This window comes from Lates calcarifer, linkage group LG17, assembly GCF_001640805.2.
Source record: "Lates calcarifer isolate ASB-BC8 linkage group LG17, TLL_Latcal_v3, whole genome shotgun sequence".
Lineage (NCBI taxonomy): Eukaryota > Metazoa > Chordata > Actinopteri > Centropomidae > Lates > Lates calcarifer.
In genome coordinates this window covers 13,917,617-13,942,602 of record NC_066849.1, presented here as the reverse complement: position 1 = coordinate 13,942,602, position 24,986 = coordinate 13,917,617, and the positions used below count along the sequence as shown (strand labels likewise).

The 24,986-nt window shown below is 40.0% G+C and overlaps 1 protein-coding gene across 1 annotated transcript in view; it reads left to right on the top strand.

Moving 5' to 3' along the window:
- p3h2 (prolyl 3-hydroxylase 2) overlaps positions 1–24,640 on the top strand; it is a 55,852-nt gene extending 31,212 nt beyond the window's left edge. Inside the window, exons 2-15 of the mRNA XM_018673231.2 lie at positions 7,688–7,840; positions 8,508–8,697; positions 14,150–14,281; positions 17,084–17,211; positions 19,637–19,726; positions 20,203–20,243; positions 20,837–20,928; positions 21,075–21,202; positions 21,439–21,534; positions 21,643–21,793; positions 22,140–22,257; positions 22,395–22,470; positions 22,686–22,826; positions 23,296–24,640. Of these exons, the coding sequence (XP_018528747.1) occupies positions 7,688–7,840; positions 8,508–8,697; positions 14,150–14,281; positions 17,084–17,211; positions 19,637–19,726; positions 20,203–20,243; positions 20,837–20,928; positions 21,075–21,202; positions 21,439–21,534; positions 21,643–21,793; positions 22,140–22,257; positions 22,395–22,470; positions 22,686–22,826; positions 23,296–23,388 (1,629 nt within the window). The 3' untranslated portion in view covers positions 23,389–24,640. The remainder of the gene's footprint in view (positions 1–7,687; positions 7,841–8,507; positions 8,698–14,149; positions 14,282–17,083; positions 17,212–19,636; positions 19,727–20,202; positions 20,244–20,836; positions 20,929–21,074; positions 21,203–21,438; positions 21,535–21,642; positions 21,794–22,139; positions 22,258–22,394; positions 22,471–22,685; positions 22,827–23,295) is intronic.
- Positions 24,641–24,986: the final 346 nt, after the last annotated feature.

Here is a 24,986-nt window from a genome sequence, read left to right as displayed (position 1 = left end):
AATGATTTACAAGTGTTGTGAAATGGTCTCAATCCTCTTTCCAACCAGATGCTCATATCCAACTGCCAGCCTCTTGAAGTGCCACATGTTTTCTCAAGCTTGAAACTCATTAATTAAATGGACCTCAGTGGTGGGAACATAAAGACCCCATTGTTGATGTTTGATTAGAAAGACTACTGTGCATTTCCTCTCAGGATTCAATAACTTGCTTAGATAGATGTACCACTAATGAGTACAGCTGGATATTGTTTTATATTTTTTATATCAATCCTACGGCTGCAACTTAGTTATTAATTATTTTGAGTATTTATTATTCTGACGATTATTTTCAATTTAACTGATTCATTGTTTGGTCTGTAAAATATTAGAAAACAGTGAAGAAAGCCCATCACAATATTATACAGCACGAGGTTATGTCAGTGAAAAAACTATACTTTTCACTCAACAAAAGCCAACAAAAGTCAACATATCAAATGTAAAATTTTGATGAAACACAAGCATGTGTACTGACCCAGTGAGGCTCAAAGTCTAAAATTGCTAAAAAAATTCTTTAAAACAGGAACTGTCTTGTTAAAAAATAAGATAATAAGAGTACAGATCTGACCAGATAGGTACTGCAGATTTCATTTGGTACCAATGTGTTGATGTTCTAGACTCAGCCCTTCTGATGAACTTATATCTCCTCTTATCGTAAAGTTCACCTCATGTTGTGTCTGAATAGCTGAGATGTTCGTTTTTGTTTTGTCCTCTCTCACTCATAATTTGCTGCTGAAGCAAAGACAGATATTATGTGGTTTACTTACTTGTTTGGGGTTTACATACGTAGTAAAAAACATGCTCCAGACCCTCCACCTCATTACACAAATATTGATTTAATGACAGTAAACTTGCCATGGGTCCGGTGAGAAAAATGACTCTTGTGTTTACAGAGGAGTAAATATTCCTCCCATTAAAACAATCCATGGATGGGTAAATACAGACTCAGTGCTTCTCAGACAGATGGCTGGAATGTTTAGGTCCCAGCTGTGCAGCAAAAACATTATTTCTACTGTTTATGGGTCCATAGTTTTAGAGCAACCTGTTTCGAGCTCTTGGCAGTTGAACACTGTCTGTCTACTTTTCAATGCAGATGAGAGTTCCACTTTATGTGATTTAAGGGCAAGATTTATTTTCTTTCCATCCTCTTCTTCTTTCAAGAGGGTTTTTTTTTTTTTTTTTTTACAAACCCAGGTTTTACTTGGAAACATTTTTTTGTTATAATGCATAACATCTTTATCATGTGGTTGTTTTCTGGTGAACACTATCACAACGCAACACTATCACAGTACATTCCTAAACACCCATATCATACAGACCTTCGGAAGCAGATACAACTCTCCTTCACTGGCCTTAAAGCCATTATTGGCTATATAAGGACGCTGTTATCACGCTCGCAGATGTTCTCCCTGGAATGTTTTCAGTACAAAGTGCTACAAGGCCATACTGTACTGTAGGTAGCCAGTAATGACTTCATGCACCTTTTCAGGAAGGGTCAGTCAAGAATTGGCAGCCTAAGTGGTTATTTGACAGCAGCTGTAGGAAGTTTTTGGAGAGATTAGCACTTCATTTGGAGTTCTGAAAATGGCTGGAATGGTGTAAGTGTATTGTTACAGGTACTGTGAGAAGATTAAATGTGATCTGTGAAGTCCACTTTTTGTAATACATCAGTGTGTTTTAAGGCTTATTCAACTTCAACGCACTGCACAGCATTTTGTTACACTATTAGACAGGATTTCAAGAACTTAATGTTTGAAGGGGGAGAGAACTCTGTGTGCTATAACCTTGAACTCTTATATGTGTGGACATGTGGAAAAGCAGCTGTTCTTGTGTCCACTGTAAACCTGAACACTAACCTCTGTCTGCTGTGCTAGAGTTTCCTACCCTCATGAGCGCCGTAGAAATTCTTTCAAACAGCACGTCTCTCAAGTATTCAGCACTGTGGTTGCCAGGTTTGACCACTTGTTGCCAGCTCCTCTGTCATTTTTTGGGTGGTAAGTCCTGGCTCTGACAAGCCATCTGTGTAACACTCTCCAGGGCCTGTTTGTGGCATCGGGATACGTGCTTTTTGTCACAACACCATCTCTGCGTCTGTGGCGCCAGCCCAGGCCTATTAACATACCTGTGAATCAAGCAGGAGGCCCAGTGGAGAAAGGCATGCAAATGTACATTTGCCTTGGCACCACTCAGTGCCCACATCAAGAGCGCTTCTCTCAGAGTGGCAGGGCGGTCCAGCAGCTCTGACACAGGTTCCTCTTTAGCGAGGGGTGCAAACCAAGGGCTCAGACTGAGTGATAGTTATTCTACAGGTGCTCCTGTGAAGTTCACATGGGGGGAAAAATGCCCTCAGATGTACACCTCTGAATGTGTTTTGCTTTTCATGGCAGAGTTTTACTGCTTAAATCTTGTAGCATTTAATTCCAACATTAAGTGAGTTTAGATTAAATATTTGTGTTGTGTGGTAAGTTTTTGTGCCTGTATTTGGAGTAAAGTGACTTACAAATAGAAAGCATTTTGAAACAGCAGCTTTCCAAGAGTCACATTAATACTGTGAGCAATATGATAATAATATGAGATGAGATGAGATATTATAGATTTGTTCACCATCAGAGACAAACCTAGCTACCCTTGTTAATATCTCTGGCTTCATAGGGCACACTTGACTGTATTTTTCTATGTTTTTTAAAAAGTGCAATAAACCACCTCAAATTATCAGGTGTTTCAGGTGATCATTTTAACCACAAATTATTTCTCAAGTGATTTATCAATTGATTTTCCTTTTAGCCATATCACCCACACTTACAGAGATACAAGTTGGCTAATGATGTACAGATATTACAATATCAAGGGGTTTTCTTGGAAAATTACTTATTTTCTCTGTATCCCTTTTCTCCTCTGTGGCAGACACAGGAGAGACAAGTTATTACGATTTATCCATGCATGGCTGCATTGTTTTCCATTACTCTATTCAGCTCAATAACAATCTCCCTTTAAGTCCATGATTGATTTCTGCTGTGTCATCCTGAGGGGGTGTTTTAACCTTTCACTCTGCTCATTTTGATTTATGAGCATCTGTTTTTAATTCAGACTCTCCGAGCCTCGACCCTTTTGGGTTTTTGACAGTTTGATACAGCGCTCAGACTCCCAGAAATGCTCCATGCTGGATTATCTGTCTCCGTAAAGCACTAGCAACCATCATAAATGTGTTAGCTCAGGTGCCATCAGATATGACCATAGATCCATTAACACTACAGTGTGAGTCAAGCACTGAACCACACAGTAGATCTCACTTAACTTTTCCTTATTGGAGGATCTCTTCCTAAAGAATTCTTAGACTATAATGCTATATCTCTTAGAAATAGAAATCCTAACGTGATTATGAAACCCCATGATGGAAGAGGAAAATTACAGGGAGTCTCCCATGTTCAAGGCTTCCCCGGGTTGTGGGTTGTCTAGTCTCAGGACAATAGATCTGGCAGTAGCTGACCACAGCTGTGTTTGTGCTGGATTGGTGTTCTGGAGTAATTCCCCCCTTCCTCCAGCTGACCCTCTGGACTGAGCCAGGTCATCCCCGAGGGGGCTTAGGGCAGCCAGGCCCGAAGGAGGAAAAGGTGGAGGCAGGTGAGTCCAGACTGCAGACTAACCTCCCCCTTGCCTCCTTCCTGTGTGATTTTTGCTGCTAAGTCTCAGGGAGTCTGGACAAAACATACAATATTAACAGATGATTATCAGATCTAGTGGAGTCAAGTTGACACTGGTGACTTAGGAGGATGTTCTCTGTCCTGAATTATCATGGGGAGACTTTGTGAAGAATGCAGCAGCAGAGGACACATAATAGAGCAGTGTGTGTGTGTGTGTGTGTGTGTGTGTGTGTGTGGGTGGGTGTGTGTGTGTGTGTGCGTGCGTTTGCACTCCTGGTTGCACCATCAGTTAGAGGAAAAATCCACCCTCAGATTCACTTACACTGATTTCATCAGTTTAATTCAGTCCAGGTTTTACTTTGTGCTCAAGTGTTCTAGTTGTGATTTACTGAGTCCTGTCAACGTGCAGTCGGTAGTGAGAAATTTATTCCCACATATTTCATAAGAATTTTGGTTTTGCATGTTAGTGCAGTTAGTTTTCCTGTTGATTTGATGTATGACTGTCAAAATCAAGACATCCAAACCTGACCATCACTGTTGGTGTTTCAGAAAGCTCAGTATTGATCATCAGTAGGCAGGCATCAACGATGGGCTAGTAACCCAGGTGAATAAGAGCCACAAAAGCAACATGATTAATCAAGGAATGCCTGCAACAAAAAGCCAAATTTAACATGTTTAAGGAGGGATTTTGCCTTTAAGACACAAACTATGTATTTTCCTCATCTCTACTATTGTTATGTGGATGTGGTGCATCATCCTCAGAGGGGATATTTTGATTAAATTCTCATCAAACATTTGATACATTTTCATGTAGTCCCTAGAGGCATTCATGAGTTGCTACACACAGTATTTCATAAACCATGTCATGGAGCAAACAAGAATTCACAAGAAAACATAAAATGCCCCATTCACCTACCCCAGCAGCTCCCCAGGTGATCTGACTGCTCGACGCCACCTCTGTCTTTGGCCTTTCAGGGGTAACCAAGCACGTCCAGCTGGGCTTTTCTCTCCTGCCTCTTCTGCTACCACATGAAAGTGACCCAAGTTTGTCAGACAGGGGAGCCATTCTTCAAAAAGGAGTGGGTTGTATGTGGGGGTGGAAGAGTTTCTGCTTCTTCAATTGCAGCAGCACAGTTTGTGTTTTACGATGTATTGTACCGACTTTGTGGAAATTGTTTGTCTCCCCCGTAGACGACCTTTGAACTAGAAATTCCCCACGTTTTTAATAAATGTGGAAACTCCCAAGTTTTATCTCACTCGCAACACACACACACACCTTGAAAACAATACAAACAGAACAAAAGTTTTTGTTGCAATAAGTGTCTTTCCTGGCTCCTGTGAATCAGTGCTGAGTGGCAAAACAGAGGCGGGTGAGTGTGTTGAGAAGGTCTCGTCTCACAGCCAGTTATGTTTTTGGAAACCGGGCAGGACTGACCTTCTCAACTGTCAGGAGAGAGGCTGTGAAACAATGGGCTCTGGTTTTAGGTTCACACCTGTTGGGAACATGAAGGATTTAAACAAATGGAGTCAGATGCCTCAGAGATACTGCGACTGAGTTAATGTCGAGATATCCAATCCTTCACAAGAGAGCAGGCGCTGTTTTGCTGCTTACACCTCTCTGTGTCTGTCTTTTATTCTCTCAAAATCATTCTGTCATCCCTCCACTGTTTCCTGCTTGGCTCTTCATCTCTCTCTCTCCCCTACGTTCTGCCCAGTTCAGTCGCTGTGAAACACCCCGTAACTGCACGAATGGAAAAAGAGGACAAAGCGAATTGACATGCAGCAAAGGTCACAGAGCAGCAGGCTCTGTTTTGCGAGTTCATGTAGGTGTGCAGTGAGGTGGATTCAGTGCAGGCTATTATGTAACCTGGCCATGTTGAGGCTTGAGCACGATTAGGATCTTATCTGACTGCAAACAAACAAGTTCTTTCAAAATGACATGTTTTTTAAGCGGTCAGAGAGCATCTTAAATATACAAAAAATTTGCTCATACCATATTTTCTTGAGAGAGAGAACTGAGCCTCACGCATTGTGTGTGTTGTGTAATACCAGAGAATAGTATTTCACAGGCTTTTGATGTTAAAGACAAGCATCTTAGCTCATGTGTTATGATGTATAGTGGTGTGTGGTGAGTTATGGTGGGGAATGGAGATATCCCCTCTCTTTTCCTCGTGTCATTGCTTTGTGCTGCAGGCCACCTTCTCTACCTCAGTGTAGCAACTGTAAAGGAACAAACCTCAGAAAGAAGTTACAGTCAGACATGATGGACACATGGAGTCTGTGATCACTGACTGTTTTTATGAGATGTTGCAGAATGTGAAGGGAACTTGACAACATAAATTAGTTTAGTATTAAAGTATTTGTGGCACAATACACAGAAGGACCACTTCATATCTTCTTTTAATTTAAATTAAAGTTTAATTAAAGTTTATAAAGTAAATATTTGATAAAATAAAGTATGAAATGGTGCAACTCTTTTCTCATTTGTTTCAAATCATATATTCTTTAAAGGATTAAAGGTGTTTAAAAGTAATTTCATTTGTGTTATTGTTTATTTTTCTGTTTTCTTGCCTTAGATATCCAGTGTTTGTTTTTGTTTTTGTTTTTGTTTTTTGTTTCTGTTTTATCTTATTTTAGCTTAATAAATTAGATAGGCCATGATCTCCAGTTTTCCACTGTGCATTATATGGTTTTATTGTCTTTGTAAGAATTTATGTTTTACTGCAAATACTGCATTTCTAAAACAATAAACAATATTTACTTATATATACAGTACTATACTTAATGTTTTCATTCATTCATCCGTTATCTATACCGCTTATCTGTTAAGGGTCGTGGGGGGCTGGAGCCTATCTAAGCTGACATTAGGCGAGAGGTGGGGTTCACCCTGGACAGATCGCCAGTCCATCACAGGGTCAACACATATAGACAAACAACCATTCACTCTCACTTTTACACCTACAGGCAATTTACAGTCACCAGTTAACCTAAGCTGCATGTCTTTGGACTGTGGGAAGAAGCCGGAGTACCCGGAGAAAACCCACACAGGCAGAGAGAGAACATTCAAACTCCACACAGAAAAGCCCTGAACTGTGGCTCATGCTTAATGTTTTGTGTATGAAAATTCTTCAAACATAATCAGTGGTATATTATTTGAGGAATGTACTTCTTCTCTTTGGCTTAGTTCGTCAGTCAACCAGCTGCTGAGACCGAGATATGACAGCTGCTGGCTTTCATCCTTCAAACCTTAGAGTCATTCACGCAACACACACATTGATATGCACTTGTCCCTCTGCATTTCTCTTATCTATTCTGCAGCTTTCAACAGTAAACTGTCTCTTTTTTTCATTTGTTTACACTCAATACATTTCCCAGGAAGTGGGCAGCATTACTGCGGTGATTATTTCATTCTCAATACTCCCAGCATCCACTAAGCTCAGAGACCTCATCTAGCTTTAATAATGAGAGCTCACTTTAATGACAGGATGTGCATGGGAACAGTCTGTCTCGGGATATCTGCTCAGTTTTTATCTGATTCACAACCAAATTCACCAATATTATGTATTTCAAGTGGAGTCCAAGAATCCAGTTTTAGGAAAGGCTTGAATGGCTTAAATTTTGGCGAGTTTGTTCTTCCTGCAGGAACGGCCTCAGAGAAATGTCTGCCTGTTTTTCCTTATCTTCCAAAAGCAGTTCAATTTATGAAGACTCAGAGCAGCATGTGGATTTTGTCAAAACTTTTGACATTTTTTAAACATGAAGACGTGTTTCTTTGTTTCTGTTGAAACTGTGAAATTGGGGTTGCACTGGAGAGTTAATCAAATACTAAGCAAACATTGTCTTCTTTCAGTTACATCTCTCATGACTTCATCAGCTACATTTATGTGCTTTTAAGGCTTTTATGGGTTACTGGGATAGTTGTACAGAAAGCTTAGCGTAATCACATTGCCAGTGTCTGTTCTGTTATTCATTTCAATAAAATCTCTCTTTCTGTTTCTCTCTCTCTCTAGTTGAAGCAGCCTGACAAAGCAGCAGCTGCAGCTCACACCTACTTCCAGGCCAATCCAGAACATGTGGAGATGGGTGAGAACCTGGAGCAGTACAAAGACCTGGAGGGCGTCAATGAGGACCACTTTGTAGACCGAGAAGCCCGGCCTCACCAGGTAAGCCAGGAAATCTGAATCGGTGAGTTTCAATGTAGATATAGTTCTACTTCAGTTCTTTCCAAAAGGGAAAAGTACAGATGTTCTCACTTTACATGTGAAGTGGCCGTTTGTGTTAATAGCCCTTGCAGTTTAATGACTGGAAACTCATTTAGGCCTTCTCGAGCTGGTTGTGGTGATGCCCTGAATACCCAGGAGCTTTGGATGCTTTGTCTGCTGCTCCGACATTTGTCTGTTGTTCCTCTTTTTTGCCGCCTGTTTTCTCTTGATCCTCAAATGAAACTCATACTTCTCTACCTTCAGGAAAACAACAGAGACTTGCTCAATGTAAATCTACCTTAAAAAGAGTTCAAGCTTTTTAAGTGAGCAGCTAGTGTGCAGCATTTCAGTCCAAAGCAAATTTTCTCTGGTGACAATATAGTCATGCATATAATATCTTATTTTAGATATTTTGAGACATTGCTGCTGCTGCAGGACACTTGATGTGCACCAGAGGACTTGTAAAAGCTTTTATGAGTTGGCCTAAGGTTTACTTACAGTATTAGACAACAACAAGCTGATATTTACTCATGTAATATGTCAAGGATGAATAGCTTTGCTGAACACCAAAGGTCATAAATACTGATCCCAGTTTTCTCATCATCTTCCATCTCTCCTCCGTCCGCAGCATTCGTTCACAGCAGCAGTGTTGTTGTATGTCAAGGGCGACTACGAAGGTGCCATCATTCTTTTTGAGGAGGCTCTGGCAGAGTACTATGAAGCAGACGTGGAGTGTCGGGCCCTGTGCCAAGGGCCGCAGAGGTTTGAGGGCCATGATCACCTCCGCTACCGTTACAGCCTCCATGAACTCGTATCAGGTAAGAGCAGAGAACTGAGCAGGTTCAATTGAAAACACTTCTTAAAATGCACTTATCCTCCAGTAGCATGTCTTCTCAATAGAATCTGAAGCAGGGCATTGGTAAGGGCTAGAGCTCAATGTCTGTTGTTTATAACCTCTTTGTATGTTACATCTGCAACAACATGTCAAAGCTGAAGTGATGTTGATGTGACAGCTGGCAGTAATTAAAAAACCCATGCAAATACAGCGACAAAATGAACAGGAAGATCACATCCAACGCTGGTTTCCAAGTTTGTTTTGGTGTGAATTTTACTGTGAGAGAACAACGTTGCACCACATTAAAAGCTTAAACAGGATGCTGTGATTCTCTGCCTTCTGAGAAACTTGTTTGTTGATGTGTAAATGCCACTTTGTATTAATATATAGTTGCACAACCCTCTGACAGTGGTTTCATAAATCCTGTCTTGACTTGATTCTGACCAATCTCAGAAGTCCCTTACAATTTATGGCAGATGAAGCGAGACCGTTCAATTGATACAGGAAGCATTTTATCAATGTATCGTGACACTTCCACCTCCAACACATCTGGCAGTGCTGCCTGGAACCTGAGCTGTTGTTGTGCTGAGAGAGCCCGGGGAGGTTTGGGAAAGGCCAAGCAGCGGTCTTGTGCTCACTAGGTGATCAAATCTGCCTGGCAGTGGCTTGGCACTGGATGGAAGTTAGCATTGGGCAGATCGGGGCAGATGAGGGATGAAAGTCATGTTTGGACTGGAGGATGTACAGAAAATAGACCGAAAAGAGGAAAGGAGTCAGTTTCATTGATGAAATCACTGCAGAGTCCTGGAGCTATATATAAACACAAATACACTTGTGAAAAAACATGTGAGTCTCACAGAGCAGTACAGCAGAATTCTTACAATGCAAATACTCAAACATAAAGAAGTGAGTTGTGTTTAACTGGATATATGCATTTTATTTATGATGTTGTGTTAGAAATGTAGACTGTTGGGGCATCTTGGTGGCCTAGTGGTTCAGACGTACACTATACTGAAATCACAACATCCACAGTCCAATTCTAGCCACAGATCTTTATTACATGTCACTCTGTCTCTCTTTCCATTCATTTCCAATTATCTCTTTAATGTTCACCTTTGGAAAATGCCAAAAATGCCCAAAACAACAACTTTAAAAAGAAATGCAGACTATTAGTCACAGCTGAGCTTCAACTTGTTGTATCAATATTTGTTTTAATCAGTCGCCAAGCTTCTCCTGGCGCTCCACGTGTTGAAATAAAGAGATTTATATGTCAGTGTACTGGCTTGAATTTCGTGGTGTTAAAAAAAAAAGGTATAAATAAATGTCTAACTGTAAAAGCTTCAGAGCAGATTCATCGGTGTAAATCAGGACAAGGCACACACAGTGTAATTAGCAGTAAAAACAAGCACATTCAGAACATGTTCAGAACACAAGCAAGGGACATAGACATGAGGTCCCCTACACAGATTTTGCAAGACTGTCCCACAAACTCCCATGAGGTTTTCATTGTCGTGTGGTTTACCACAGCACTGGGGTCTTGGATTATTAAATTAACTGGAAAACTACATGCAGAGAATGGAGCGGCTCTTTTGCATTCAGTATGTATTCCAGATTTTACAGTTTTATTGATTGGAATCATCAGATCCTTAGGTCCACTGACATTGCTTTTATAGGTACAACCACATTATACAACTTTGGGAGTCACTGAACCAGCTGATCTCAGTGAGTCCCCAAATCATTTGATTTTGGGAGTAATAAACTTATACTGTATTTTTCAGCACATTCTCCAGATTGGATCACATGTGGATGCAGCTGGGAGACATTTTGTATGGTCTCTTAAAAATAAATCAAATAATAGAAAATAGAGAATAAAAGAAAGTACAACTGGCCAAGCCTCAGTTAACGTCAGGGTGCTGAGTGATATTCTCTGCTGTTCAAACCCATTAGCTGAACTATGTGCATTTAGCTCTGGGATTTTGGTAGACATGCTCTATTACCATCTTTGACAGTCCAGGAAAACATCCTGAAGCAGGGCCAGGTTAGCAGTTCTGAGTGCACCCGAAATCCCACGACTCACTTCAAGACTGCCTCCTCTTCTTCTTCCTCTCTCTTTAACCTCACTTAACCTTGTTTCTTTACTGGAATAGTGCAACATAAGAGCTTTTTCTTGGCATCTTTTCTTAAAGGGACATGCTGGTATTGTTTTGTGTGTCTCAGCTCATTTACTACAAATTACATATAGATATTAGACTTAAATGTAAAATAGTTTAGCAAATAATCCAGTTTGGTGCATTCATAATCTGGGTCAGAGGCTTGTTGTTGCTTAACAGCAAACTTTTTCATTAGTATTATTGTTTTCTCAGTGTCTATGTTTGCTTACTGTCTATCTTTTGAGTATGTTTTTTTTTTCTGACAAATGCAAAACTATGTGGGAGCTGACTCTTAAAACTCAAGTTTTTCAATTTCAGTCCAAGTTCCTCCTACATCTGAACACACAACCAGTCCACGCTTTCAGCTGCATTTACATTAACACAAATTTGACAAACATAGAAGTTGATTGTCAGGTACACCTGTGTAGTTGAAAGCAATCCAATACTAACTGTTTTGTCAAAAGTCTACTTTTATAATGCCTGGAATGTCATAGAGGTGTCAATTCAATTATACACATGTTTTAGCACTAAGACACTGGACTGGAGGGCAGAAAATGAGAAACACCTCTCAGTATAATGTACAACAACTCCTTTAACTATGACCCCAGTAATGAACATATAATTGAATTTGCACATTTCCAACAATGTCACCTAAAACTGAAAATTAAGACCATCATAATGTAGAATTTATGCTAGTGCTGTTGTATTGGATTGCATTAAATTCTACAGGGATTTTTAATAAAAAGTGGCCAATTTAGCCAAAGTCTTCTGGACAGCAGTAGTAGTGGTAGTAAATAGGATAAAACTGCATCTTCCTCCCACCTGCACCTCCTCTACCACTCTCTCTCTCTCTCTTTCTCTCTTTCTTTCTCTCTCTCTCTCTCTCTTTCTTTCTCTCTTTCTTTCTCTCTCTCTCTTCTGCTGCTCTCTGTGTCCTAAACAGGACAGAGCTTTTCAACAACAGAGGTCACTATAAGACAGCTACAGCTCTAGAGCAGCCACTGACATTCATCAAACCGGCGGTGCCAGAGAGGAGCCTGCATTTTTTCATCACTAAGTGAGGTCATACAGTGAGCTTCATAAATAACAAGCACTTATCTCACCTTTTATGCAGTGTGTTATCGTTTTACTTTCTGTTATGATATGGTGCAGAGCCAGCACTGGAGGAGTCTGTGGGTGTGTGTCTTCCAGTGTAGAGTCAGGCATGTTTGATGTGGAGGGATGCGTGTAAAACGCTTGCACCAGATGAAGCAAGTATACTCATGCAGCAACTTTTGGTCAGACGTGCCTTTGTTGACACTACTCAGGCCTTTTTCTCTGGAAACTGAGGCGTGTTATGTGCAGTAGCCGCAGCTTAATTGCTGACAGAGTGTGTGCTTCATCTCAAGTATGTATGGTCTGGTTGCAAAAACACTGTAAAAATAGCTAATTAGTTTTGGCCGGGCTTTGTTTTACTTACAATCAGTGGATTATTTTCCATAGCAGCCCTATAGAGGCTGTCATTATTATGTTTATTTATGTTAAGATGTATGTATTTTTTAGTGTAATTTTTCTGTTTTGTGCATTGAATTAAAAAAAAAAAAGTATTTCAAAGAATAAGTTTTCATGTACAGGCTCTACTGATCCAGAAACAGCTTTATATTGAACCTTGATTCTACCGCAACACAATTCAAATCCCCTGCTCCGCTGAGACTCTTGAGATTCTGTTGCTCTGAGAGCGAGGAAAAGTAGTGCTGCAGCTGCTCAAAAGTGACCTCACTATACATTCACGCTCTCGTCACACAAACGCAGATAAAATGCTATCAACCACTCTGCAGCCTGTCCTCTCGGGGCTCGACATATGGAAATGATATGTAGCACCCTGTGAAATCTGTCCTCCCTGAAGGATCAACAAACACCAGGAGCAACAAAGACATGAAAGAGCTCTGTTCTGTTTTAAAGCAAACATCATTTATTTGATCTATTTCACAGCAACAAGGAATGGTTTATTTGAAAGTCCTAAACAGCCCCTCAACCAAAACTGGACAACAGGGAACAAGACACATTTACTACCAATGATGCACTTTAAGAGTCATTATCAGTGTCTGTTTAATACATAGTTCTTTTTATTTTCAGCTCCGGGACACATTATGATATGCTCTCATGTTCATTGGGGATCTTTACGTTACACAAATAATATTTTATTAGCTAATTGATGTAGCCTTGACACGTCATGTTTGAGTTCATATAGTTTTTCTCTTTCTCACACTCTGTTTTCCATCTGTCTTCTCTGATTCTTCAGACATATCATGTGCTTTGATGCCAAACAGGTTCTGCTGTAGTCAAAATAAGTGGCTGCATTTCATCACTGTAATGATTTTGTGCTGTTTTGTCCATTAAACTGCCTGAAATTCTAGCAAGTAATTCCTCATTTTCAGTTGGTGTCCATTTAACCCTGAGCTGATATCACACAGATGATCTCAGCAGAATTAATAGCTGTGGGCATGAGATAATATAATAATAATATAAGATAATACAATAGTGACCATATTGCATCAGTGCATAAATTAGCACCAGACCACACAAGGTCTTAACTGGGTTTATAGCACCAGGAGGAAGTCCAATATACTGTCACCAACTGTAACTGTAATTTAAACACTGTAATGGGAGTTGTTGGTAGCCATTTTCTGATTTGAACCATGTGGGACTGAATAAATCACCATAGTTTTATTTTTTGTTTGTTTTTATTTTTTTGTTAATCAGGACAACAGGCTTTCTGTCTACTTATTACACAAAGCTTCAGTTGGAGTCCTGTCTGTCCTGGAAGAGGGATCCCTCTTTAAACATTAAGTAAACATTAAATAACGCTCTTGCAAAATTATGTTAGACATGCAATAATTTGCCTGGACAAATGATAGCATGTTTTAGACTGAATTAGTTCAGGTTATCGAAAATCTCTTGCACACCTGAATGATGTTGTGACAGGTGCGTAGGTGAAGCCAACACATCTAGTGAAGAAGAAAACACCCATACACTGTCTTCACTTGCTCAGTACTATTGATAACAATAGTGAAATGATTGAAGAGTATGGTTTACTACCGGTGGATGCTAGTATCACTACTTTGTCACTACTTTGTCACTACTTGTCCAATTTGCCAATTTTCTATACATATGACTATGATCATTTAGACAATTAACCTATAATGTTGTAATAAAAATAATGAATATTTGTGGGGGAATTAACTTCTAGGGTTAACTAAGTTATGCTGATGGTCTAAAAACAGATTTCAAACCAATTTGTTGCAGATCACTTCACTCAGGTGCTGCACTGTGAACATGAGTGTGTCAGAGATCTCGCCACCCGTCCAGGCCGTCTCTCACCCATGGAGAATTACCTGCCTCTGCACTATGACTACCTTCAGTTTGCCTACTTCCAGAGTAAGTTGGAGATCTTTAATATGTTTTTTTGGAAACTTCAAAAACAGTCCTTGAACATAACTTCTCACCAGTTTGTATTTAATAAGAATTACTTTTTACTGTGTAGCAGAGGGAACTGTTACACCCCACCCCCCCAAAAAAAGTTCCTCAACATGACACCTATCTGACTGTTCTCAGTGTAATAATGAACAAAGAAGATGGATACACCCATAGGTCATACACCCAAACACACACACATGCATATACAAGAACATGGTGACCACAAAGAGGTGCAGACAGGTCTACTTAATCCCTGAACCACACCCAGCATGAGTTTCACATCAGGTATTATTGGTATTGTCTTGTGTGTTTGTGTATCTGTCTGGATGTATACAGTCTGAAGCTGGGATTGTCAGCTGTGTCTGCATTTGTGTGTGTGTGTATGTGAATAAATGCTCAGCCTCAAGTTTCCTATAGTTGATGGATCAATGAAAAGCTCCTCTGCACAGGAGTGTTGGCACAACAACAAAGCGTAGATGGGAAGGACAAAGTACTGAGTAGTTGTGAGAACACCAGATTATACTTAATGACCTATAAGCATGTGGCTCTAATAAAGAAAAGTGGATCATAGGGTATGTGAAAACACACTGATAACTGGCTCTGATTCCTAACAGTTGCAGATGGATGTGTGTGTGGGTCTGTGAAAGCCTGAAAATCTTTTTTACCTGAGTGTCGCAGTGAGTCTATTGTATTGTAAAAGTGGGAATGGCTCACGGCTTAGTGTGCATCACTTCCTAAAAACTTTTTTTTTCACAATATCAAACCCCATTTATATTACTTATATAAATTATATTATGGCATTTTTTCAGCAATAGCCAATCACCACCTGTATTTGCATTCTGTTTCTATATAGTACAGTACAGATTGGATTGTTATTGGCAGTTGTCCTTTTCCATGTGAGATTCAGATTACATATCCACACACAAGGGATTCACAAGAAATTAGGCACGCATATACTGAACCTACTGCAGAAGGCAAAAGTCTGATCATAAATTTAATATTACCGCTTTGAAAGACATTGTTGCATGTCTTTTTTTGTCTTCTTTATTAAAACAATGAGATGCAGTGAATCGCCTGAGCCCATGGTTTGTTTGGGTGCACTGTAAACAAATACATAAGTTGTTTATCTATATCATTTCTGAACCAATTAATCAAAACATGTGACATTTTGACAATGGAAATCTCGGATTATTAAAATGCACTTGCCATTAACATTAGAAATCACAGATTTTGCTTAATCAGCCATGAATTAAATGTTAAAGCTTATAGCCCAAAGGTCTACATGCCTTAATGTTTGAAAAGAGGATGATGGCCACTTGTTTTCTGTGAAATCTAATGCAAAGCCAATGCAACAGCCCAGGCATAAACTTTACCTTTACAAAGACGGTAATGTTCAGTTTTGAGCTGTCACTATCAGAGAGATATGATCATTGAGGTTGTAGGTTGCAGCAGTGTGGAAATGAACTACTTTATCCTGAGAAGTGTTTCTAATGTTTTGTTTACCCCATTTACAACCATGAGGGGGGAAAACTGGCCTTTTGAAGCTTGGTAAAGGGAGAGTACGTGGCAGAGTTGTTGTACTGAATTGGATTGTATAAGTGTACCTAATAAACTGGCCAGGAAGTATATATAGAAGATACAAAGATGCTTGCATGGTGATCACAGAAAATATTCTGTTCTGAAGGTGTTACTGACTTAGCCTTTGCATTTTTGTTTTGCTGCACAAAAATGGCTTGTTACAAGAGTGCCCCATCAAATTGAATGCTTAATTTTCTCCTCCCATTTTCATATGAATAAACTAAAATGTTAGCTCAACGCCCACTTCACAATCATTCTCAGTATGTGATTTGTATGTTGGCAGTCATGTTTTAAATAGGAAATACAAGGCTACTTCTATTTTTTAGTGTCAAAATTGGAAATCTAGGGCAGTTACTGTTTGCCAATAGTCAGTAATCTGAGTGCTCTAACACCCAGCAGCACTGTGACCCTGCTGTGTTTTACACTCTTCAGTGGCGTCACGCCGCACTGCCGTAGTAGACGTTTGCCATCACTCAGCAGCCTCCCTTTGTGCTTTAGTTGCTTAAGTTTCCCGAATAAATCTTCAGTGACATTTTTCTGTTTGACTGAGCTCAACTCTCCAGACTCTTATTGACCCGCTAACACACAGCTGACAGCAGCAGATACACTGCCGCAGCCTCGGCCAAGGCAGGAAGTCTTTGGTTAACCCTGCACCTTTACAAGCCAGTAAAGAAAGTGTTTGTGTGTGCACTTAGCGGCAGTAGTGTAGAGCAGAAGGTGTGTTTAGGTAACATGAGTGATTGCAGGGAGACAGTACAGTCTTGTCCTGATGTATGTTTGTCTCCTTTCAACCGCAACATCCTACTGTTGTAACAAGCAACTCCTGGGCCATTTGTGTGTATGTGTGTGTGTGTGTATGTGTGTGTGTGTGTATGTGTGCTGTTTCCACTATGTCAGAGTGCAGCTTTTGCTCCATTGTAGTAATGGTTTTGGAATGTCAGCCGCGATAGATTTCCACATTTTACTTTCACTGGTCATCCAGTTCATATAGTTGATAGCTCATCATCTGCAGAAAAGAGCAGAAACCCAACGCAGCTCAACTGTTCCTGGTGAGATCTTTGTGTGTGTGTGTGTGTGTGTGTGTGTGTGTGTGTGTGTGTGGTTACAGCTCCTTAATTTTGTTCACATGTGAAGTAAACCATGAAGAGAAACCACTTAAACTGCTCTTTGTCTCTCTCTCTACAGTGGACAGGCTGGAGGAGGCATTACAGTGCGCTCTGACCTACCTTTTATTCCATGAGGGAGATGAGTTCATGACGGAAAATGTGGATTACTACAGAGATGTGCTGGGACACGACGGTGAACCAAGAGAGGTCAGGATCTGCTCTGAGGACATGGGGTGTGAAGGCACAGACGGTTGGCAGGATGTTTCTATAGATAGATGGATTGTTGATTACACTGTATTTTAGAGCCTAACTACACATGCCACAGTTCCCTTTCACTAGAAACTGGAGGTTGGCCTATTTTTACAGGCATTTTTAAAACTTTACAGCACTTTTTCACCAAGATATTTTGACGGATGCACAGATCTTAGAGTCTGTATTAAAAGCTGTGTGTGTGAAAGAATATAGATGAATCAACATAAATAAGAAAAGAAGACAAAGTTTTACTGTGTATTTAAAATACCTGCAGAATCTGACATTTCATTGAAAGCTGTTCTAAATTTCAGTGGCCACAACTACTGCGAGTTGTTCTCCTTTTAGATTTAAGTTTGGTTTTTAGGATGATTTGGTGATCATGTGTTCAGATGACCACAAACATCAAGTACTGAATAGTTTTTACCAGGTGTAATAATATCCATCATGCTAGCCAATAAAGACATTTTGCATCCAATGTAATGAGGCTAAAACTTGACTAATGTGAGCAGATCTCTTTCAGACTCTGGCAGCAGAGCTTTGAACAAGCTATGGATGATAAATTGAAAACTGTAAAAAAAAAAAAAAATAATAAAAATCAAGAGAAGAAAGAATTATAGTAATATAACAAGGAATGTGGGGAGAGACTGCAGAAGAAAAGGAAGGAAAGAGATCATGCAGAGAGGAGAGAGCGTTAGCTGTATTTCTTGGATGAACTTGCTACTTGCCACTTGGCAGGAATTGCCTCTTAAAGTTTGCTTTTCACTTGTATATGTACTCCGTCCAGCTGGAAGTATTAGGCAGATTTTGCTACGTCAATGTGTTTACAACAACATATTTTTTCCTCTGGGCATGCTCGTTATTATTTCTCCTGTTTATAACGCTCTGTTTATAACACTCTTGAGTAATTTAAGGCTGAATATGTGCCTGCCTGAGAAAATTAAGTCTGGCTACTCATCAGCCACTTCAGCGCTGAGAATTTGTCCGTCCTAGACTCTGATCAGCTCCTTTGAAAAGTCAAGCAGTGCCTTGTTTAAGTCCCAATTACACAACCTCTTTTTCCTAGAAAGCCTGGTACTCATTAGAGCGAGCGAGGCTCCCGTCAGGACTGTGTGAATGCGTGAGTGTGTGCAGTTGACACTGTACATGTGCATGTGTGTGAGATAAAGAGAAGCTGAGAGCTGACATATAGCAGCTCATGTTTTGTTTTTTTTTTAACTCATAGCTTACATTTTTCTAGCCCTCAAGTCTTTCCAGTCCCGTCAGTTTACAGTACGGTCGCTGGCCCACAGATTGCCTCTCCTGTCGGTGTCCCTCCAGCCTCGGGGAGCTCATTTACAGGGCCCTAGATCTCAGTGCCAGGCCAACCTGCCTCCCTGCCAAAGAATCCTGCCTTTCAGGAACACTGGAGGAGGAGGAAAAGTCATGTCAGAGTGCCCACAGAAGTCTCTGGAAAAATTTTTGCGGGCTGTTTGTATTAAGAGTGATGCAAGAGAAGGCTTTTTTAGGCCACTGCAAGAAAAATGCTGAAGTTTCATCGTGGCCTCAAGCCCCAACTCCAAACCCCTGTCTCACAAACAGACAAAAATACAAACAACAGGACACATGTCATCTAACACATTTAGAGTGAGATGTATACATACAGAAACTGTACTCACACATTGTCTCTTTGTGTCAAACACCTTATGGGATGAAAACAAATGCACACACAAATGAGACACACAAGACTGTGTGCTCACATATTATACAATATCCATAAGATTATATTATTATAAATTACAATTAATTTAGGTCTGAGTAAAGCTGGATTTTGCTTCCATTCATATTTTTACTCCAGACAGGAAACAGTAGTAAAACTGTCTCTCAGAGAGGACAAAAACAAAGAGAGGCCATCGCACTCCATTAGTCCTGGCACTGAGGCGAGGAGAGCCGAGGGAAAGAGAAACTCTTTCTTGTTCCCTATATTTGGGCAGAGATTCAGTCAGGACAGGAGTAGACCGCACTTTGAGAGTTTTGAAAAGCTGGCCACAAGCTTTGACGCATGAAAGATAAATATTAAACTAGTACTTATTTTTACTTTTGCCTCTACTGTATCTATGCCCTTAAAGTTGGATCGTTTAAGAGAATCCTTTAAGGGGTGTACAAAGAAATGAGCAAAGAGGACAAAATGAGAATGTTTTTGACCACACACTCAAAACAAAGCTCTGTATAGACCTGAGGATGTTGTAAAATGAAGATGTTGTTCATTGGACCTGATATGGAACATCTCTTTTCTACAGTTTGTCTCCAACATCTCTCAATGAAAAAAGCATGCCTGTACATGTACCTTTATAACTCAGGAAATTGTTTTCCATTTCCATTTGGTGTGTATGTTTGTTCACAGAAAGCTGCATGGTACCTGAGGAGGCATAAACAGGAACTGGAGCTGCTTCTGATTGGAAGCAAAACCATGGGTGTGGAATTTACCGAAGGGGTGAGTTAACAGAATAGATCTTTATCCCACTGTTACTGTTCATTATTCATGTTCAGCTAAAAACTCAAAGCAGACTGTGGGAACAGTCAAACCAGGGCCCTAAAAACCTCAGTTTTATCCTGAAATGTGTCATTTAATGAGCAGTTATTGGTAAGCCAGTCCACATGTCTCTGATGCAGAGCAGATCTACTGCTGGGTGTGTAACAGCCTCAGTGTGCCCCTGCTGCCGGCTGAGTCAGAGCAGGGTAACAGGTGTCTGGCACAGCTGCCCCTGCATCATTGCCCTCTCGTTCAACAGTGACACCTGCTGGTTATATTGAGACATGTCATATTTCACATTTCTTTGCGTAACTTCCATGTGGCCCAAATAATCCGAGGTATTAGTCAAATCAGTCTCACTGGTCTGGTGTATTCTTACTTTTACTGCTTTTACTTTCAACAGTAAAATTACAGATTTCACTTTGTCTTTCTTGTAGAATTATTGGAGCAGCACAGGTGGAAGAGACGACTCAAACAGGTAAAACAAGATAATTGCAACTGTAACAAGTGTCCTCTGTCACTGGTTTCCTCTTTAAAGAAGCTGTAATCACAACTTTTATGACATCAATGGACCAAATGACTATGTAGGGAGGTCCATGAAGAATTATCACCTGACTCTCTTTGGCTCACTATCACTGCTCTCACAGTGTCGCTTTCAGCTGCAGGAGCTGGCAGCTGTTGTAAAAAAAAAAAAACAAAGATAAAAAAATCCACAGCACACTACCTGTCCATCACCAAACAGAGTTAGATTAGCAGGTGAACATAGTGGAGCATTTGGCCACTAAAGAGCTATTTCCCTCAGGAGTTATAGGAGGCTAAAACAGAAATTAAATCATGTTGAACTTAAATTCATATGGTGGCTGGATTCACAACTTAAAAAGTAGAATAACTTTTCTCTGTGTGTCCTGGATCTGTCAGCAGGCAACTGTTTGTTAACACATTCACCAGATTAACTTAAAGCAGGATGTCAGAATTTCCCAATTTGTCTTGCTGCCTCCAAGTGGCCAAAAAAAATCAGTTATTGCAAGTTTAAAGTATTAAATTTATTTTCTGTTCTCTGCTCACTCTCAGGATTCCCTCTGGCACAGACGGCTGGATGGAGTACGTTCCCATCTCAGAGAAGAGCAGCGTCGCTGTTGCTGCTCCACAGCAACTCAAAGAAGGTAAATCTTCACTGCAACCGGAGCTGAAGGGGAACAGTAGTTAAACTGCAACCGTTTAATCATTAGTGTTCATTTAAGTCTGCTCTCACCACCATGGTTGAGATAACATGTTGCATTCTTTAAATACTGCTCTGTGATCTGTGTAGGTGGGCCCTTGTTGTATGACGGCGTGCAGCTGGTGCAGAACTCTGTGGCCTTGAACGGGACCCAGCGAGTGCTGCTGGATCATGTTATATCTGAGGAGGAGTGTGCAGAGCTCAGACACCTGGCACATGTAAGGGCATTACACAATGCTAATAAAATAAGGACTCTAAATCACCGCAGCTGTCAGAGACAACATTAAATCTTATTGTTAGGGTTTTCTTACGGTTGAAAGTTTTAGTACCTCTTCAAGGTTTGAAAATGACGCTCGACTGATGATAAATGATCGTCAGAGCTTGTTCTAATAGCAAAGCTTGGTGTGTGAATCTGTAATTGAAGCTTAAATCTGGCTGTACTCGCGTCTTCCAGGTTGTCACCTTGGCAGGAGATGGTTACAGAGGGAGGATGTCTCCACACACTCCCAATGAGAAATTTGAAGGAGCCACTGTGCTCAAAACCCTGCAGGTATACCAACATAAACCCATAAACTCCTTATCACCTGTACAGGCATCTTCCTTGATGTATTGCTCGATTGCATGTTACAGTCTCTTTTTGTTTTGCTCTCACCTGTAGTACGGATATGAGGGCAGAGTGCCGATGAAGAGCGCTCGCCTCTTCTACGATATCAGTGAGCGAGCGAGACGTATCATTGAGTCCTACTTCCTGCTCAACTCCACCCTGCACTTCTCCTACACACACCTGGTGTGCCGGACAGCCATCACAGGTCACCCACACTCAGACACACATAGTATACTGTCATTTGATTCTATGTCTTTAACTGATACTCCTTATTAGAGTAACATAGAAAGAGCCCAGCAGAAGGATAAATCCCTTTGTTTGAATAATTACAGTCAAAACAGGTTTCAGGGAGGCAGAGACACTGTGCACCAACAACAGATTTAGCAAATGTTCCTGTTGATGGTTCACATTAATAAATGAGAGAGTAGTGGTAGATTTAGGAAGAATAATAATATCCATCGGAAATGTAAAAATAATGTTTCCTGCATTCATTCAAAATAATATTTGCTGTATAGATATGTATTTATGTTTGTTTTTTTTTCTTTTCTTAGGCCGACAAGACCACAGGAACGACCTGAGTCATCCCATCCATGCTGACAACTGTCTACTGGACCCCCAGGCCAATGAATGCTGGAAGGAACCACCAGCATACACATACAGAGACTACAGGTATAGTATGAGACTGCTGCGGTGAAATCTACTTTGTTGCTGCTGTGTTATATAGTTAAACATGTACAATGGTCACTGTCGTGTCCCTCCGTTTGATGCGGAGTCTGTACTGACCTGTACTTTACTTTTATTTTCAGCGCACTGTTGTATTTAAATGGAGATTTCGAAGGAGGGGAGTTCATATTTACAGAAATGGACGCCAAAACAGTCACGGTAAACTGGTTCTCCTGACATGACACCATCGATTTTCTTTCTACGCATCCATCCATCCTGATAGTGTATATATATACCACCCTCCAGCAGGAAATACCAGTGCACCAGACCAATAAAATAGTGTCTAGTGAAATGTCTCACAGTGATATGAACACAAGACACGTGTCATTTTTTCCTCACCTTTGTCCCTGCTCCATCTCTTTCATCCTCTTCAGGCATCTGTGAAGCCCAGGTGCGGCAGGATGGTGGGTTTCTCATCAGGAGGGGAGAATCCACACGGCGTAAAGGCCGTCACCAGCGGGCAGAGGTGTGCTGTGGCTCTGTGGTTCACCCTGGATCCACTCTTCAGAGAACTGGTAAACGCCTGCTGAAATTAAAGTACTTTGGCAGCCATGTTGGCTCTGAGTAACAGTCATTTTGCCTATAAGTTCATCCTAATTTTGATTTAACTTTTGGGTCAACATTTTAACACTGTTATTGTTAGAATTTCAGACAGGCATTTTTTTCACCTGACTGCATCTACCAGACAAGGCAGCTTCAAACTGGCAAAGCCTGTCTTTTCAAATCATAAACTGAACATAGCAAACAGAGGATAGTCCCCTCTTACATAAATAAGAGGCCATAGATTCACTATGTGCCCATATTAAATTCTGGTGCGAGTTGATGAACACTGGTGAGAGACCTGAAATATTTATTCCACAACTCACTGGCTAATTTGACTTCACAAGTGAGAGACTTAACAATTTCCTTTAAAAACTTTTTCTTTGTCTTCTTCTTTTCTATTTTTATTTCTTTTCTTTTCTATTCTTCTTCTTTCTTCTTCAGGAGAGACTACAGGCAGATGAGGTGATCCAGGCACTAGACACACAGTCTGTGTGGGGTCAGGGCCTCAACATCAACCCTAAAGATGAACTGTAGAAGCAGAGAAACAACTTCACCCCACCCCATCCTCTCCCAAATCAAATTCTTCTATATATTTTAATTATTTATTGAATGACCTTTGGATCAGAACATCTCTATTTTTGTACTGTTTGAAGGGCAAGATCAATAATATTGACATTTTTGTTGTCAGTTTTATGTTTTTATTTTCATGTTTCTTTACACACCAGTACTTGAGTTTACCTTTGGTTCTTTGTCTTTCCTTCCAATGTCAACCTCGAGTTAAGAAAAAGTCAGATTCACCTCGTTTTGTTTTGTACCTGGTTGAGTTTGCAGAGTGTTTTCAGGAGTTTTCAGACTGTTTTCTTTAGACTGCTTGTACCTGGAATCTCAGTGAACTGTGAAGAAGCCAAAGAGAACAACGGCAGTCGACATTTTTCTGCTTTGGGCTTGTTCTTACTTTAGACAACATATTCAGTGGGTTTTATTCAAAAACACTATGTACAGTTCTTTTAAAAAATTACCTTAATTTCAGTAGTCTGGAGCTCAAAATAATGTTTGATTTAATCTTTACAAATAGTACTGTTACATATGCCTTTTTTCCGTGCCAGTAATAATTATTTTCAAAGTAGGCAGTGCACTGTTTTGTTTTGTTTTTTTATTTGGGTACCTTAAGTTTCAAATAGCACTCATTCAAAAAAAAAAAAAAAGATATGCTCTAATATGCTGAATATTTAATGATCATGTACTATGTCCTCTGTGTGTCTGAAAATATCTTCTGTCACTACTTTGTCCACTTCTCCTCTTCCTTCCTTTGTGGGCACACAGAGCAGAATACTGGTTTACATGTTCACTGACATGAGGGTGTGTGTGAGAGTGTGTGTGTGTGTGTGTGTGTATCTGTGTATGTATGTGTTTATGTCCTACTTCTATTTATGTGTTTTTAATAAGCTGCTGTTGTAACTGTCTGCATTTAATATGAGAAACTTTTTTCATATAAGATGTCGATCATTCCTGTTTCAAGGAATACATATTTGTAAGGTCTTTCATTTCTTAATATTTGTGTTGATGATACAGATGATAGGCCGAGTCGTGCACTGTAAATCCAATGGAAAGAAACATACAAAGAGTAGCTTTGTTTCTGTATATAGATTTAAACTGCTAACCAGAAACTTAATCCTGTCATTTTATGAGGTTGGCCATTTTTGTTTCACTGATATTTTATTTTGAAATGCTCTAACACATTAAAATGTATGTGTACAGGCCTATAAATTAAAAATAATATTCCATATATATATATATAAATTGGGTTTTTTTAAATTTTATTATTATTTAATGTTCAGCATAAAGTTTAACATCATTCATCATTCTGTTCCAACTAAAAATGCTTTTTATGTGAAGAAAATTGTTTTGTCTGTTTCACACCATCAAACAGCTGGTGTATACAGTTACATCAGTTCAAGTAACCTCCTTGTTTTATATTTATGTAACTAAATACTCCCTGATAAAAGGCAGACAGTAAGAAAAGGTTCTTCCCTTGTATATAAGCTGCACAGCACTGCAGTTTGTGAAGGGCTCAATTTAAAGTAAAGTGCATCTGCCTGTAAATATAGTGGAAAAAAATGCACTAAATACAT